We start from the raw sequence: 14,135 nt of genomic DNA on the forward strand, positions 1-14,135 counted from the left end.
TTGTTATTATAATATTTTATGATATCGTGTCACTGTGTGCTATCTTGGGTCTGTCTGCTGCACCCTGTTTGATATCTCCCTAAGGTCTCTCCTATTCATATCATTGCCTTTTGTTGGGTTTCTCCTGCTGAGAAGCTTCCCAATATCCCGATGTGAAACAGATGTTTGATTTTGTGGTTACTCTTTTGCAAGACCGGAAAGGGCTGTATGGTTTGAGGCAAGAGAGTAGCTCAGGGTTTAGGCCTGGATAGGTGACACCATTGAGTATTCCACAAGACACACGTTGCTGCTCTGCCACTCACTAACGGTGAACACAATCAGTTGAGGGGAGAGAGAAGGGGAAGCGGAACAGAGAAGGGGAACTGTCACACTTGCTTCTCATCTAAGCTTGTACGGTAACTGCTTCCCCTGAACAGGGAGTGGGTTTTCAGCAAACAAAATTACTCATATAGACAAAATACAGCAAAAAAAACGAGTTGCACCCTTTACACAAGTCCTTTTGGTTCTGTCTATTCTAAGAAGAATAATACATTTTTTAGTCAAACTCAATTTATGAGGCCCCGATTTTAGTGCCAATGTGGTTGATGCACTCAGCGCTCTGCTCACTATGCTTATGCATGGCGGTGGCCCTGCTTGTTAATTGGTATAGCATAGCAGTCATATAGGCGAATGAAGAAGGCGATTTGTAAAAAGTAGAGATGCACCAGATCCTGATTTTTAGGATCCTGTCGGATACCAGATCCACTGCTTAAGATCCTGCCGGATCAGGTACCGCATACCGGATCCTACGAACGGGTTGAAACACATAGCCTACTCGCACACCTGGGCCGTTTTTATTATGTTGGCTCAAACTACTTTTTAGACTCAATGGCTTACTGCCACACTGCCTGCACTGGCCGCTTTCAAAGTTCTTTCACTCCATGCAGCAATTGGGGTTGTGAAAGGCTACGTAAAAAGTAGAGATGCCCCAGATCCTGACTTTTAGGTAACTGCCGGATACCGGATCCACTGCTTAAGATCCTGTCGGATCCGGATAGTCTGAAAAATCCTATTATCCTGCCGGATCCGGATCTTGGATCCTGTACATCTCTAGTAAAAAGTCAGCCAGACAAATATCGACATAATGTATAGATATGACAAATATTATAACAAAATACTGTATATGAAGTCTACTATACCGCAACCATTCTACTGCAACTGCTATATATTAGAAGGGCTGTTCACGCTTGTCTCTTGTTGCTTCCATGCTCACACACAGCAGTGAGGCGATAAGTAGCTGTGTGGACTCAGGAAAGTAGCCATTACTTTGGGCTTCGAGAAGCACACATATTTTGGCTTGAAGAGGGTAGTCATTGAGTAAATGTGGGAAAACATGCTAACAGGGTTCCCACTCTTTTTCAAAAATCATTTTCCAGGATATTTCCAGGACATTTCCAGGACTATTTTTGGATAATTCAGGACGGATATTTCATCCGTCGGACCCACAATTTGGACATACACAGCGACACACAATGCATTTTAGAGACAATGTGACTTTAAGGTTGAAATGAGTTGTAATGAATGAGTACAGTGTGTTAGGGAAGAGGGTACGTCCAAAGACGTCATAAGAGCATAGTATGGCATGGCCGCAAGGGGAGTCACATTCTTCTTCTGCAGTTAGTACTAAGGAGACTAGTGATAGGAGGGATTACATTAAACACTGACAACTGGATCTCCTCTCTTGACCAATTTTGCGAAGTTACAGAGTTCAGATTTTATCCATTATGGCGTTGCACCCACTGACCATGAGCACAGTGTCTTTAAGCAATGTCCTCGGACTACACCTAACCCAATGCATTTTCCATTGAGTGATACTTCTTATCCAATGTACATTATTTGCTTAGTACTGGCGGCAAGGTAAAATGCAAAGCCACTACCACCGGGCTGGAGTGTGGAACAGGTCATAGGACATAGTGAATTTGTGTCAGCTGTAATTAAGGCTGAATGACAGCTGTAATTTAACCACAAACTGAACATTGACGACAGGACATCCTATTTTGACCGGGCCGGAACTAGCAGCAGCTCCTCGCACCCACAATGCAATTCAAATTGCGGAGTTTCCAGTGTCACAATTTGTATCGATCATGGCCTTGCATCCACTGCGCATGGTGTCCCTGGGCTACGTCCCCGTACTACACCGTGGCCAATGCAATTTCCTGCGAATAAGCGTTCTTATCCATTCTATGATCTTTGTCCAAAGGTATTGACCTGAGTTGCGGTTGAAGATCAACAGCTGTCCCGCTAGTAGGAATCTGCTGGAGCTTGGTGACCACACCCCTATGTCAAATTTCGCAAGCCCAGCACGTGCAGCCTCTGTTCAATTGAAATGCCTTCTGATCCACAAAACGTTTATTCGGAATTAAATGAAAGTGCAATGTAAACTCACATTAATGTCACATTATCTCAGAAATTAATACATTAATAGTCTCTCTCTTATAGCAAAAATTAGTGTACTTGGATTTAAATGCATTCTCCACAAGACTTGACTTGCAAGCCAGTTTTGTTGCCAGTTTCTTTTTCTCTGGAATATTCTTGCATACAAACAATTGATGCGACTACTGTGATTTGTCACACCAAAGATCAAACTAGCTTTCAAAGTGGCTCTGATCTCCAAAAAAGATAGCAGTACAATTTTTTGTAAGGAAGTGCTAGCACTGCCTATTTGTAGGCCTATTATGACCGTAAGCAGGTTTTCAAGAGATATATAACGCCATGATATCAGCTAGCGACTTTTCAGCAAGCCAACTAGCGACTTCTAGCGACTTTTGGCAACACTGAGTCAAAGAATATGACTGTGAATAAGTGCAATCAAAGATGGCAACCTGACCAAACTGTGTGTGTGTGTGTGTGTGTGGACAATAATGCATTCAATAGGTGGATATAAATTGAATCGTCATGTCTAGACTCGGAGTAAAAATTATACCACAAACAAAATCGGGAAAAAGTTGAAGGGGAAAAAAATCCAGGACAAATATTTTTTTTCCAGGACATTTGGTGAATTTCCAGGACTTTCAAGGACTTGAAAACACATCTCTAAATTTCCAGGTTTTCCAGGTTTTCCAGGACGTGTGGGAACCCTGTGCTAAGCAAGGACGTAACTCCAGAAACGCACCCCTGATTAATTTAGAAATAATAAAAAATAATTTACAAAATTGTTTATCTCATTTTAATATGCGAATTAGAAGGCTTAAAACTCAGAATTCAGTTTTAAACACAATATTCAGAATCAGCACCCTCAAATTATGAAAAAAAAATTGTTTACCAACTTTTCTTCAAATTTGCCGCTAGAATTCCTCTTTTGTGAAAATTGCACTAGTCATAATATCTTTAGAGACGGTAATTACGAAAGGAACACAATCGTGAAAGCGAGAAGATCTCCCTCATGAAATAACATTAGCAACATCTTCCCTTGTTCAGATCAATGAGAAGTGTCCAACAGCAGCAGAGCAAACGGAGCCATGGAGGAGGAAGGGAACATGGCCTCTGGATCAAACAAAGGTGTGTAACTCTTTTCTATTTAGACTCATGATAAACCCAATGAGTTCACTTAAAAATATATTAACACAACTTCCCATTAGCATGGCAACAGTGCAAAGAGATATTGGTGCTAAAATGTCATCAAAATGTTCTTTCAAGGCCATTTCCGAAATCAGCTGTCCAGAGTTCGACCTGAGCTAATCAAGAGAACAACTGGAGCTGTTCTCAAAGGTCTCTTGGATAAACTTCAAGCCCACAGCCCTCCTGTGATTAACAGTGGAGAGGCAGGGGAGATCCTGCAGAGATCCAGTGTGGAGCAGGACCAGGTCAGATCCCTGGTTGATGTGGTGTATAAGAAAGGAAACAAAGCATGTGAAATTCTACTTTGCCACCTTAGAGAACTGGACAACTACCTCTACCAAGACCTTGATATGTAAGAAGAACACTGTTTTGGCATATTTGTGATGTATAAGTTTGTCCTTATTGTGATCAAATGTCAGCCACAGACAGTACATAAAAATGATCATTCTCATCTGAATTAAAGAATACTAAATAAAATATACTTGCAAAGTTAGTGATAACACATTTATTTCATTTATCGCATTACACTTAGATGACCCTTTTGTCCAAAGCAAGTTTCAATTACTCTAAATACAGATTATTGCAATCCCTGGAACAGAGAGGGATTAGGCGCTTTGCTCAAGGGTAATTCAGCCATAGGGTGGGATTAGAACCTGCAACCCTCTTGTCTAAAGAGCATCTCTTAATTCTGAATCCCATTTCACCCCTTAGCCCTATGCCTTTCCCCTTCCCCTCTGTTTTGCGCGTTCACATGTAGGGGTGGTGGCATCCCAATTCACGTGAAGACAGAAGGGTAAGGGGAAGGGTTTTATACTCCTTCAAATGGAGATTTTCTGACACCACACTCCAAATGGAGGGCTACGACAGATTTCCCCGAATACATTGTGAATGCCTATAAAAATTGGTGGCAAGCCGCGGCATCCACAACAGCAAACATACGTTATAGCTTTTAACGTTAACACAATGCATGGAAGTCATGAAAGTTTTGCGAGGGTCGCGCAACACTGTTGTCCTTTTTTAAATTGTTGCGCGAGTAATTACAAGCAATATCCTTGGTTGAACCATAGAGAGTCTGGTGTTTGAATGCTATGGGTGTCATTCCGTGATTGTTGAAGGGGTGATTCAATTCATTGGGGTTGCGTTACAAGCCCTACCCCTTACTGCTCCATTTAAAAGGACAAGGGCCAAGGGGAAGGCGTAGGGGTAGGTAGAGAAATGAGAAATGGGATTCGGTCTTAAATATTTATTAAGATCTTTGTATACAGCATATTATATGAGTCTCCTGACCTCTTAATTGTTATATTTCTCCCAGAGTTCCTCGTACTGACAAAGGAAGAGATGGTGAGAAAATTACAGCCATTTTCATGCCTCAGTATATCATGACATATTCAGCATAGCATACCTCCTGAGGGAAATGCTGGGAAATATAGCAAATGTGTTCATGTAGTACACTTGTCAGTTTAAAGCCTCCCCAAATCATATTCCTTAAGTAATAATGCTTATACATTTACAATGATTATACGAATTGTAATTAGGAAAAAAAACGGCTGCTTTCTCCTTAGTGATGGGAATGTCTTCACTGAAACAAACCCTTCAGTCCATCTACAGAAAAAAGTTTGCCATGATATCTCAAGAGTTAGAGACAGGGAAAAAGCAAAAGCTACAGGACATCTTCACAGACCTTTGCATCATAGAGGGCAACGGAGGGGTAAACGATGAACATGAATTGTCAGCAATGCGTGTGAGACTGGATGAAACCAGAACAACCTCTGCAAAAACTAAGACTGTGCAGTTGTCCAATATATTTTCAGACCATTACATCACAGGAGAACCAGTCAAAAATGTCTTGACCCTGGGAATAGCAGGAGTAGGGAAAACAGTTGCTGTGAAGAAGTTTGTCTTGGACTGGGCAGAGGAAACACAGAACAAAAATATGTTCCTCATTTTTGTGCTTCCATTTAGAGAGTTGAACATGCATACTGACAAGAATTACAGCCTTTTTGACCTTTTACAGAAATGTCACTCCAACTGTGAAGGCCTGACAACAGCGTTTGAATCAAAAGACAAACAAATTCTTTTTGTCTTTGATGGTCTGGATGAGGGTAGGCTGGATCTCTTCAAATCTTTCATCAGCAGCCCTACAGAAAAAGCTCCAGTCGCAGTGCTTATCTCGAGTCTGATTAAAGGTGACCTACTGCCATCTGCACTCATTTGGGTGACATCAAGACCTGCAGCTGCTGATAAGAAACTACAAGATCTCTTCGACCTTGTGACGGAAATTCAAGGTTTTAGTGAAGACCAAAGAGAAGGGTATTTTCATAGGGCCATTCCAGAAAGAGCTGAAGAAATCATATCACACCTAAAATCAAGACGAAGCCTCTACATAATGTGCCATATTCCAGTCTTCTGTCATATCACAGCGGTTGTGCTTGGTGAAGAAAAGGGGGAACCATGCTTATCCAGTCAGGAGAAACATGATGAAAGGAAAAGACCAGAACATCGTCAGTGCCTGCCTAAAACCTTAACAGAAATGTAGAAGTAACGCACAGTGTTCCGTACGGCGCCTCCTCGCAGAATGCTGTTTTCGCGTTTAAAATAAACTTTTCAGTGTGATGACAACCATCACACCTATTGTATAGCTCATTTGAAAGAGGAGGTTGTCGTCTTCAAAATAAGACCAACTAGAATTGCGGTGGTTAATGTATGGGTTGATTGATTAAATCAAATAGGTAACAGTATTCCGAACACATCTGACCAAATAAGTAACAGTACTCCGTACAACTTCATTACATTAAAACGGTGCACTACCAATGGGTTTCATGACCGATCTAATGTGTATGTGTTTGTGAAGTGCTAAACTAATTGTTATTCGTTCCATGAAGAGTTTAAGTGAATATAACACGGTAAAAATAACATAGCAACCGCGTATGGAAGTGCCGTTCTTGGCTGCAATGTAGCTTGTTGCAACAAGGTTGCAACAAGCTACTTCCGGCTAGCATGCATGTTGCTTTCAAAGTTATCTTTACTGGTTGTAGTCATTCAAACTCTGTTTTGAAGGGATAGTTTGACAACAAACAAACACACCAACATTATAATTGCATGAAAACCATTGCTAATGCAGCATTTTAAGGTAAATCAGATGTACGGAATACTGTTACTTATTTGTTCAGACCGACGGAAGCTAGCGGCACATGGCTAACCGGCACTTGGCACAAATAATCAATCCATACATTAACCACAATGCTCCACTGTAAGTCGATGTGGTCTTATTTTGAAGACGACAACCTCCTCTTTCACATGAGCCATTCAATACGTGTGATGGTTGCCATCACACCGAATGGCATTGTTTTGATTGCGGAAACGCCATTCTGCGAGGTGGCGCTGTACGGAACACTGTGCGTTACTTCTATGCTCGTTACTGTCTTCTTCAAATCACAAGGATGCATAATAAGTACAAAGAAAGAACCAAGACAGAAGAGGACCTCCTCATTAAACTGGGAAAATTGGCATTCAAATATCTTGAGAAAGACACACTGATTTTCTACGAGAAGGACCTGCGTGAATGTCACATTGACGTTAAGTCAGGAGCATTGCAGGTAGGACTTTGCACGCAGATCTTCAAGGAAGAGACTGCTGTCTGTGGAAGACACATGTTCAGCTTTGTGCATCTGAGTGTGCAGGAATTCCTGGCAGCTCTTTATATGCTCCACATGCATGCAACTAGTAAGACGAATCTCTTTATCACATCCTTCCGGCAAAAGGTCAAGTGGTTGCATGACAATTCAAGGTTCAACCTGTACAAGTGTTGCCTGAAAAAGGCTTTATTGAGTCAGAATGGACATTTGGATCTTTTTGTGCGCTTCATTCTTGGACTGGCTCCGTTGCTGGAGCCGAAAATCAAGTACCCTCTGAACGCAATTCTACCAGATCTGTCAGAGGATGTCAAGGAAATGAGCATCACCAAAACAGTTGATTACATCAAGAGGCAGATCAGTGAAGACATCTCACTCGAACGTACCATCAACCTCTTTCACTGTTTGAATGAGCTTGGGGATACCTCGCTGGTGGAGGAGATTAAAAGGTACTTCCTAAAATTAAATATACAGTTAATTTAAGTTGCTATTTTTTATTTGTTCTTCAGATCCACTTATAGTGTTACAATAATTCTTACACTGACCAATGTTTTCCTTTGTACCCCTACAAATCTCCATCCTTATAATGTGGTGGAAAAACGGTTCATATCTCTGCCTAGGACACAAGTCTGTCTGTATGCAGGCCAAACTGAAGATATTGCACTCAATGTGTGTGTTTTCTGACAAACCAGATACATGAGCTCATCCACAGAGAAGAACCTGACACCTGTCCAGTGCTCAACTCTGGCTTATCTACTGCTCGTGTCAGCTGAGGTCCTGGATGAGTTTGATCTGAAGAAATATCTCAGATCAGAGGAAGGGCTACACAGAATGCTTCCTGTTATTTGCATTTCCCAAAGAGTTCAGTGAGTGACAATTGTATTAAGTGATGGAGCTTTGGTTACAATTACTGTTTTTCAGGTAATTACTCTACTCATGGCTGAAATACGCACTAAACTGTTTCCCCAATTTTGGTTTCTCTTTAAACAGGCTAAATCAGTGTCAACTGTCCAAAGCTAGCTGTGGGATGCTGGCATCTACTCTCCAAAGGTCATATTCCAATATGCAAGAATTGGACATGAGTGACAATTACCTTCAGGATATAGGAGTGGAGCTGCTCTGTAAGGGACTGAAAGTACCGCAATGCAAGCTAGCGAAACTGAGGTAAGTGATGTTGCATATTGCACGCCTGTGTCACACTACCAGTGATTCAGATGACACCACTTTTTAGTCAAACCATATATATTGCAGTACTCTCTTATAGAGTTTTAGAGCATTTCTCTGTTTCATTTCCGTGTTTCGAATGCAAAATGCAAATGCAAAACTTCCAGTTGTCAGAGCCAGCAACAAGCTACATGCTTGATCACACGGATGTACAGTATGTGGTCAACACTGTTTGTCAGGGCATACAAGGTCCTTACAGCCAAAACATGATTCCTTTTGTTCTGACAATGCCCCTGATCGTTGAGGACAGGTTTCCTTAGAGAAGCACAATGCTCTAGCCCCTTAGCTTGGCCAATCAAGCTGTGGATGGAGGACCACCAGATCAATACCCTGATATGGTCAGCCCAAACTCCAGGCCCGAACCCCCTTGAAAACCTCTGGAATGTGATCAAGAGGAAGCTGGATGGTCACAAGCCATCAACCCAAGCTCAGCAACTTGAATTCTTGCACCAGGCCTGGAATAAAGTCATCCAAGAACAATGTGAAGGAGTAATGGAACGCATACCAAAACGCATGAAAGCTGTGACTACAAATCGGGCTTATTCCACCAAATATGGAAATATGGACTAAACGGACACGGATGACATATCAACAAGATGATCGTCAGAGGCCACAGCTCTGGACAAGGCGTCGGGTACGATGTTGTCCTTTCCGCGAATGTGAGAGATACAGAGATCAAAGGGCTGGAGCAGTAAACTCCAGCGCATGAGGCGGCGATTGCTGTTGAACATGCGGTTCAGGAATTTAAGTGGGTCGTGATCTGTATAAACGACGATCGGCTGTGATGACGAGCCCAAATATACTTCAAAGTGCTGAATGGCCAACACGAGCGCCAGGGCTTCCTTCTCTATCGTGGCATAGTTGCGCTTTGTTGGATTAACCCTATATGGATGCTGTTTAATTGGGAGACTACTCCCTACATCGATGTCATACGTTAGTACACTTGTCCTGGAGGGGACATCGCGGAATATCTCCGGATACTCATTGACTAATGACACGATGTCAGGTTGTTGCGCAGTTAAATGTGACAAACTGCTTGGCAGCGTTGCCAACATCTCTGAATTCTTTAGTCGGCCCTGGATAATGTAGCGCAAGGGGGCCGTGTCAACATCCTCACTCTCAGCTACTGCGGAGAGTAGGACAACACGTGAATCACGCGGCGCACAAGTGTGATAAGGCTTCAGCATGTTCATGTGGTAAACTCGAGAGCTGAAGCGCTTACCAGGGGTAGCAATCACATAATCCACATCAGACAGTTTCTTTTCGACACTGTAAGGACCACGGTATCTGGCCTGGAATACAGAACCCGGAATAGGCATTAACGCCAGAACCAGAACCACCAGAACCAGAATACCAAAACAGGTTACAAGACTATCATCAGCTTTTTGCTGCTTAATCAGCTCAGATGGGGACAACGAGAAGTCAGGGCCGTCGTGCAGTAATTTCGGGTTAGCCGGGTCTAACACAATTTTGCTTTTAGGACCTTTTTCCTTGAGCCTAACGCACGCCTCTGGCTTCAACATGAATGTGTCAGCTAGAACGACGTCTGGCTCCGCTTTGGACTCGACAGCCTTTCTAGCTTGGGCACGCGTCACTACATTGTCTCATTTAAAATCATTGTACCACTTCTATCATTGTAGGCCTACAAAAATGGCTATAGGTTTGTACAAATATTTTTTTTTTTTTGAAGATTGAAGACAATGAGTGTTAGACACTGACATCTGCCCTAATGGCATATGATATTTAAAAAATAAGGTGGAGAAAAATGATAACAAGAACCTAAATAGGCCTATGCACGAAGACACACACACATAGGCTACACAGAGGATGTTAAGTTGCCAGTGACGGGAGGGGAGAAAATGTGCCTCATACAGCAGGGCTAGGCTATATTCCTGGAGCAGTGTGGGATTGTGCCTCCTTGGCATTTTTTAGGCGAAAAGACATTATAAGATCATCTGATGGCCTATATGCAGACTACTACATTCATAAAGATTTATTTCTTAGTGAGAAAACCAATAAGCCTGGGGATAACACTTTCAAACAAAGCTAGAACGTTAGCCTACTACTTATGACAACTCTGATAAGTTACAAGTGTAGTGGACAAAGGGGAGGAAACTACACCTCTCTCTGTCAACAAGAAAACGGCAAATGTGATGCGAAGGAGGAGCAACCCCCTGAGGCAGAGAGAAGGGGAACGGGGAGCGGGAGGAGCAAGGGGGCACGAGGCTCTGCTAGCGTCTTCTGCAACCGGCATGCTGGGAATTGTAGTTCAGCGCTGTAACCCGCAGTCAGCCAGTTTATGAAAAAAAACTTCACAGGGTCACATTTAGCGTTAATCTTGCAATAAAAAAATGTGCGCCTTTAAAAAGGGGTTGAATGTTTGTTGCTTGAATGAGCTGAGTACATGCCTTACAAGTCACTCAAACAGGCATTAACAAGGTATGTATAAACGGCTAATACGTGAACACTAAAATAAAGTTTTACCTGTTTTTAAAAAAAAAAAAAAAAACTTGTATGGCTATTATTTAAAGCTTTCCACCTTCCATATACATGTCCCCAGGGCCCAGTAATTTTTTTGGGCTTTATCAAATGAAACGTTCAAATTAAAAGAATCCATCTCTTGGTGCTTAAACCAAAATACCCATATAGTATGTCATTTACAATTGAGGTTGTAGTGATTCTGACAAGCAGACAGGCAGTACACAGCCAGACTACCAACCTTCAACGTACGTTTTTTTCTAATGAATACAGCTGTGTAATGTGTTACAATTTATTTAAAAGCATGCCATAATCTTCTACTTCCAGGCTCTCTTCGTGTCTAATCTCAGCGAAGGGTTGTACATTTCTGGCTGTAGCTCTTACCTCCAACCCCTTCCACTTAAAAGAGTTGGATCTCAGTTATAATCATCCTGGCAAATCTGGACTGAAACTATTGTCTGCCAGACTGGAGGATCCTCACTGTAAACTAGAGCTACTGAAGTATTTGCACACCACATTTGAATGGGAAATGTTCATGTCAAAAGGCCAATTTGGCTGGAATTGCATTGTGTTTCAATGACTAAAAAGCAATAGGTTTTGGTGAATTCCTTTGGTAGTGAGGGTACCACCTAACACACAAACAAACAAAAAGCTAAGTATTGGACCATAGTAACACATTCTAAGTTATCAAAGTAAAATGAGCTTGTTTGGCTTTTGTGCAACTCTTTCAGTCCAACTGGGGGCAGCATCTAGGTGTTTCAGTTGGGACAGTGCTTGGGTGTCCTAAAAAGTCTTGTGGGTGTCTCTGAACAGAGTATTGTTATCCTAGGATAGTGTCTGGGTGTCCCATCATTCAGCCTGGGTGTATCGGGACAGTGTATGGGTATGATAGCCCGAGACAGGCTATCATACAGGGCACAATTATTAGTACAGTATAGTTATTGCTACCACTGCCTATTGTGCTGTATACCATACATTGTGCAACTATATTCTAAACATCTAATTGAGTCAAGAACAGTGTTAATTAGTAGTAAACATTAACTCTATCTCTCTGTGTCTCTAAGTACAATCCACAGTGGAAAAATCAGATTGATGGCAGATGTCAGGAGATGTAAGTCTTCATGTTTCATCCTCTTGATGGCATTTTTCAGTAGCAAGTGTGTGTGTGTGTGTGTGTGTGTGTGTGTGTGTGTGTGTGTGTGTGTGTGTGTGTGTGTGTGTGTGTGTGTGTGTGTGTGTGTGTGTGTGGTCTATTAACCCCTTAGCGCAGAGCCTACTTTATTGTCCTTATTGTCACCAAAATGACTTTATTGACCTTATTGTCACCAAAATGGCATGTCTTAATATGTTGCTTAAGGCTCTCTGCACTGTCATCGCAATGATGTTATGATGTAGTTGAGTATTTTCAGTAAATAGGCCCCGCTTCTCTGAAGGAGATGAGTGAGCCGTCTCTCAAGACACCCTTCTTGCCACCATCCGAAGAGAGCTTGACTCGATAAGTGAGGATTCATGCGCAAACCATTCGGTTTTGACAAAGTGACATCCCAGCCATGACGCAGCTCACTGGACCTCCTCGTCAAATCTTAAGTGTATTCCCATATAGATGGCTCACTCATCTCCTTCAGAGAACCGAGGACATATCCATGCCCTAATGTTTGTATGTGTGTGTGTGTGTGTGTTCTTTCCTTTTCCTTTTGTTCGTTAAGGGGCGCAACATGAAAGGGAGACCACATACAATTCAAAGTTGAATGTTATTTATTTTGAAAACACAATAATCAATGAAAACCAAGGGTGTCTAGGGGGATGAATGGGTGTATGTGAGTGAATAATGAGTGCTGTGTGTGCGTCAGTATCAGTAGTTGAGCTGCAAAGAAAGAAACAAAGAGTGAGGGTACAGCGTGAAGAAGAGAACGAAACGGAAACGGTGGTGAGTGAGGTCAGAGTGTCTACACTGCTCTACAAAACAAGAACGCAGATTTTGGCAAGTTGGCAAGTTTCCTATATGGCCCGACAACTGTGTTGTCGGTAAAGTGCTGGTGACACTTCCTTGTAACGCTTTTTTTTAGGATAGAAATTGAATGCACACAAAAAAACAGAAAAAAACAACATTTATGAGTCTTTTTGCCACAAAAAACGGAGTCATTGCGTTCTTGGCTGGTATTGCTGCCACAAAATGGAGTTACTACAGGAGTTACTGCGTTCTTGGCTAGTATTACTGTCTACTCCCAAACCATTCCCATTGGAAATTGCAGCAGTAACTCACCGACTTACTGCGTTTTTGTTTTGTACGACGTAACATAATTTTTGCACTTTCAACATGATTTTTCTCTAAAACGGGACGATGTTGGACCACAGTTTTTTGACACAAGACAAATGAGGTACTTTAAAGCCCATTTCCGATCTAAACTCAATTTCGACCATTTTCAAGCTGCTGTGTTCTTGTTTTGCACGGCAGTACAGAGCAGAGAAGAGAGGAGGACTTCATACCTCTGCATAGGGGACCCTCATTAACCAATTACGCAACCCCCATCAACCCGTGCACTGGCAGGTCAGGGCCTGAAGGGGGATATCACAGTATGCACATTGTGTGTGTGTGTGTGTGTGTGTGTGTGTGTGTGTGTGTGTGTGTGTGTGTGTGTGTGTGTGTGTGTGTGTGTGTGTGTTTGTGTGTGTGTGTGACATGTTCTCCTCTTGTCTGCAGATGCCTGTGATGTCACTCTGGACCCAAACACAGCATTCAGGCATCTCTCTCTCTCAGAGGGGAACAGAGAGGTGACGTGGGTGAATAAGGAGCAGCTGTTTCCTGACCACCCAGACAGATTTGACTACTATAATCAGGTGTTGTGTAGAGAGGGTCTGTCTGGACGTTGCTACTGGGAAGTTGAGTGGATTTGGCCTGATGGGGCTCATATAGCTGTGGCCTATAAAAGCATCAAGAGGAAAGGGAAGGGTGATGATGTCATGATGGGACGGAATGCCAAGTCCTGGTCACTCTACTGCTCTACTGCCATAACTGCCCCCTCTTCCCGCTCCAATAGAGTAGGAGTGTACCTGGACTGGCCGGCCGGCACACTGTCCTTCTACAGCGTCTCTTCTGACAAACTCACACACCTGCACACGTTCCACTCGACCTTCACTGAGCCCCTCTATCCTGGGTTTTGGGTTGGTTTTCGCTCCTCAGTGTCCCTGTGCCAGATCACATGA

General features: G+C 42.6%; 1 protein-coding gene across 1 annotated transcript; it reads left to right on the plus strand.

Annotated features, from left to right (window-relative positions):
• The first annotated feature begins 5,332 nt into the window (after positions 1-5,332).
• LOC134440036 (NLR family CARD domain-containing protein 3-like) lies at positions 5,333-14,135 on the plus strand. The gene is made up of 6 exons (XM_063189963.1): positions 5,333-6,024; positions 7,037-7,678; positions 7,922-8,095; positions 8,220-8,393; positions 11,259-11,476; positions 13,633-14,135. The coding sequence occupies exons 1-6, from the start codon at positions 5,333-5,335 to the stop codon at positions 14,133-14,135; spliced, it is 2,403 nt and encodes an 800-aa protein (XP_063046033.1).

This window comes from Engraulis encrasicolus, chromosome 23 (assembly GCF_034702125.1).
Source record: "Engraulis encrasicolus isolate BLACKSEA-1 chromosome 23, IST_EnEncr_1.0, whole genome shotgun sequence".
NCBI lineage: Eukaryota > Metazoa > Chordata > Actinopteri > Clupeiformes > Engraulidae > Engraulis > Engraulis encrasicolus.

What these genes read in the sequence shown, in the direction of transcription:
- LOC134440036 (XM_063189963.1), top strand. Translation starts at nt 5,333, where the DNA reads ATGCGTGTGAGACTGGATGAAACCAGAACAACCTCTGCAAAAACTAAG. An exon ending in CTGGTGGAGGAGATTAAAAG is followed by an intron (nt 7,679 to 7,921) that starts GTACTTCCTAAA and finishes CTGACAAACCAG; the next exon opens with ATACATGAGCTCATCCACAG. An exon ending in TGCAAGCTAGCGAAACTGAG is followed by an intron (nt 8,394 to 11,258) that starts GTAAGTGATGTT and finishes TTCTACTTCCAG; the next exon opens with GCTCTCTTCGTGTCTAATCT.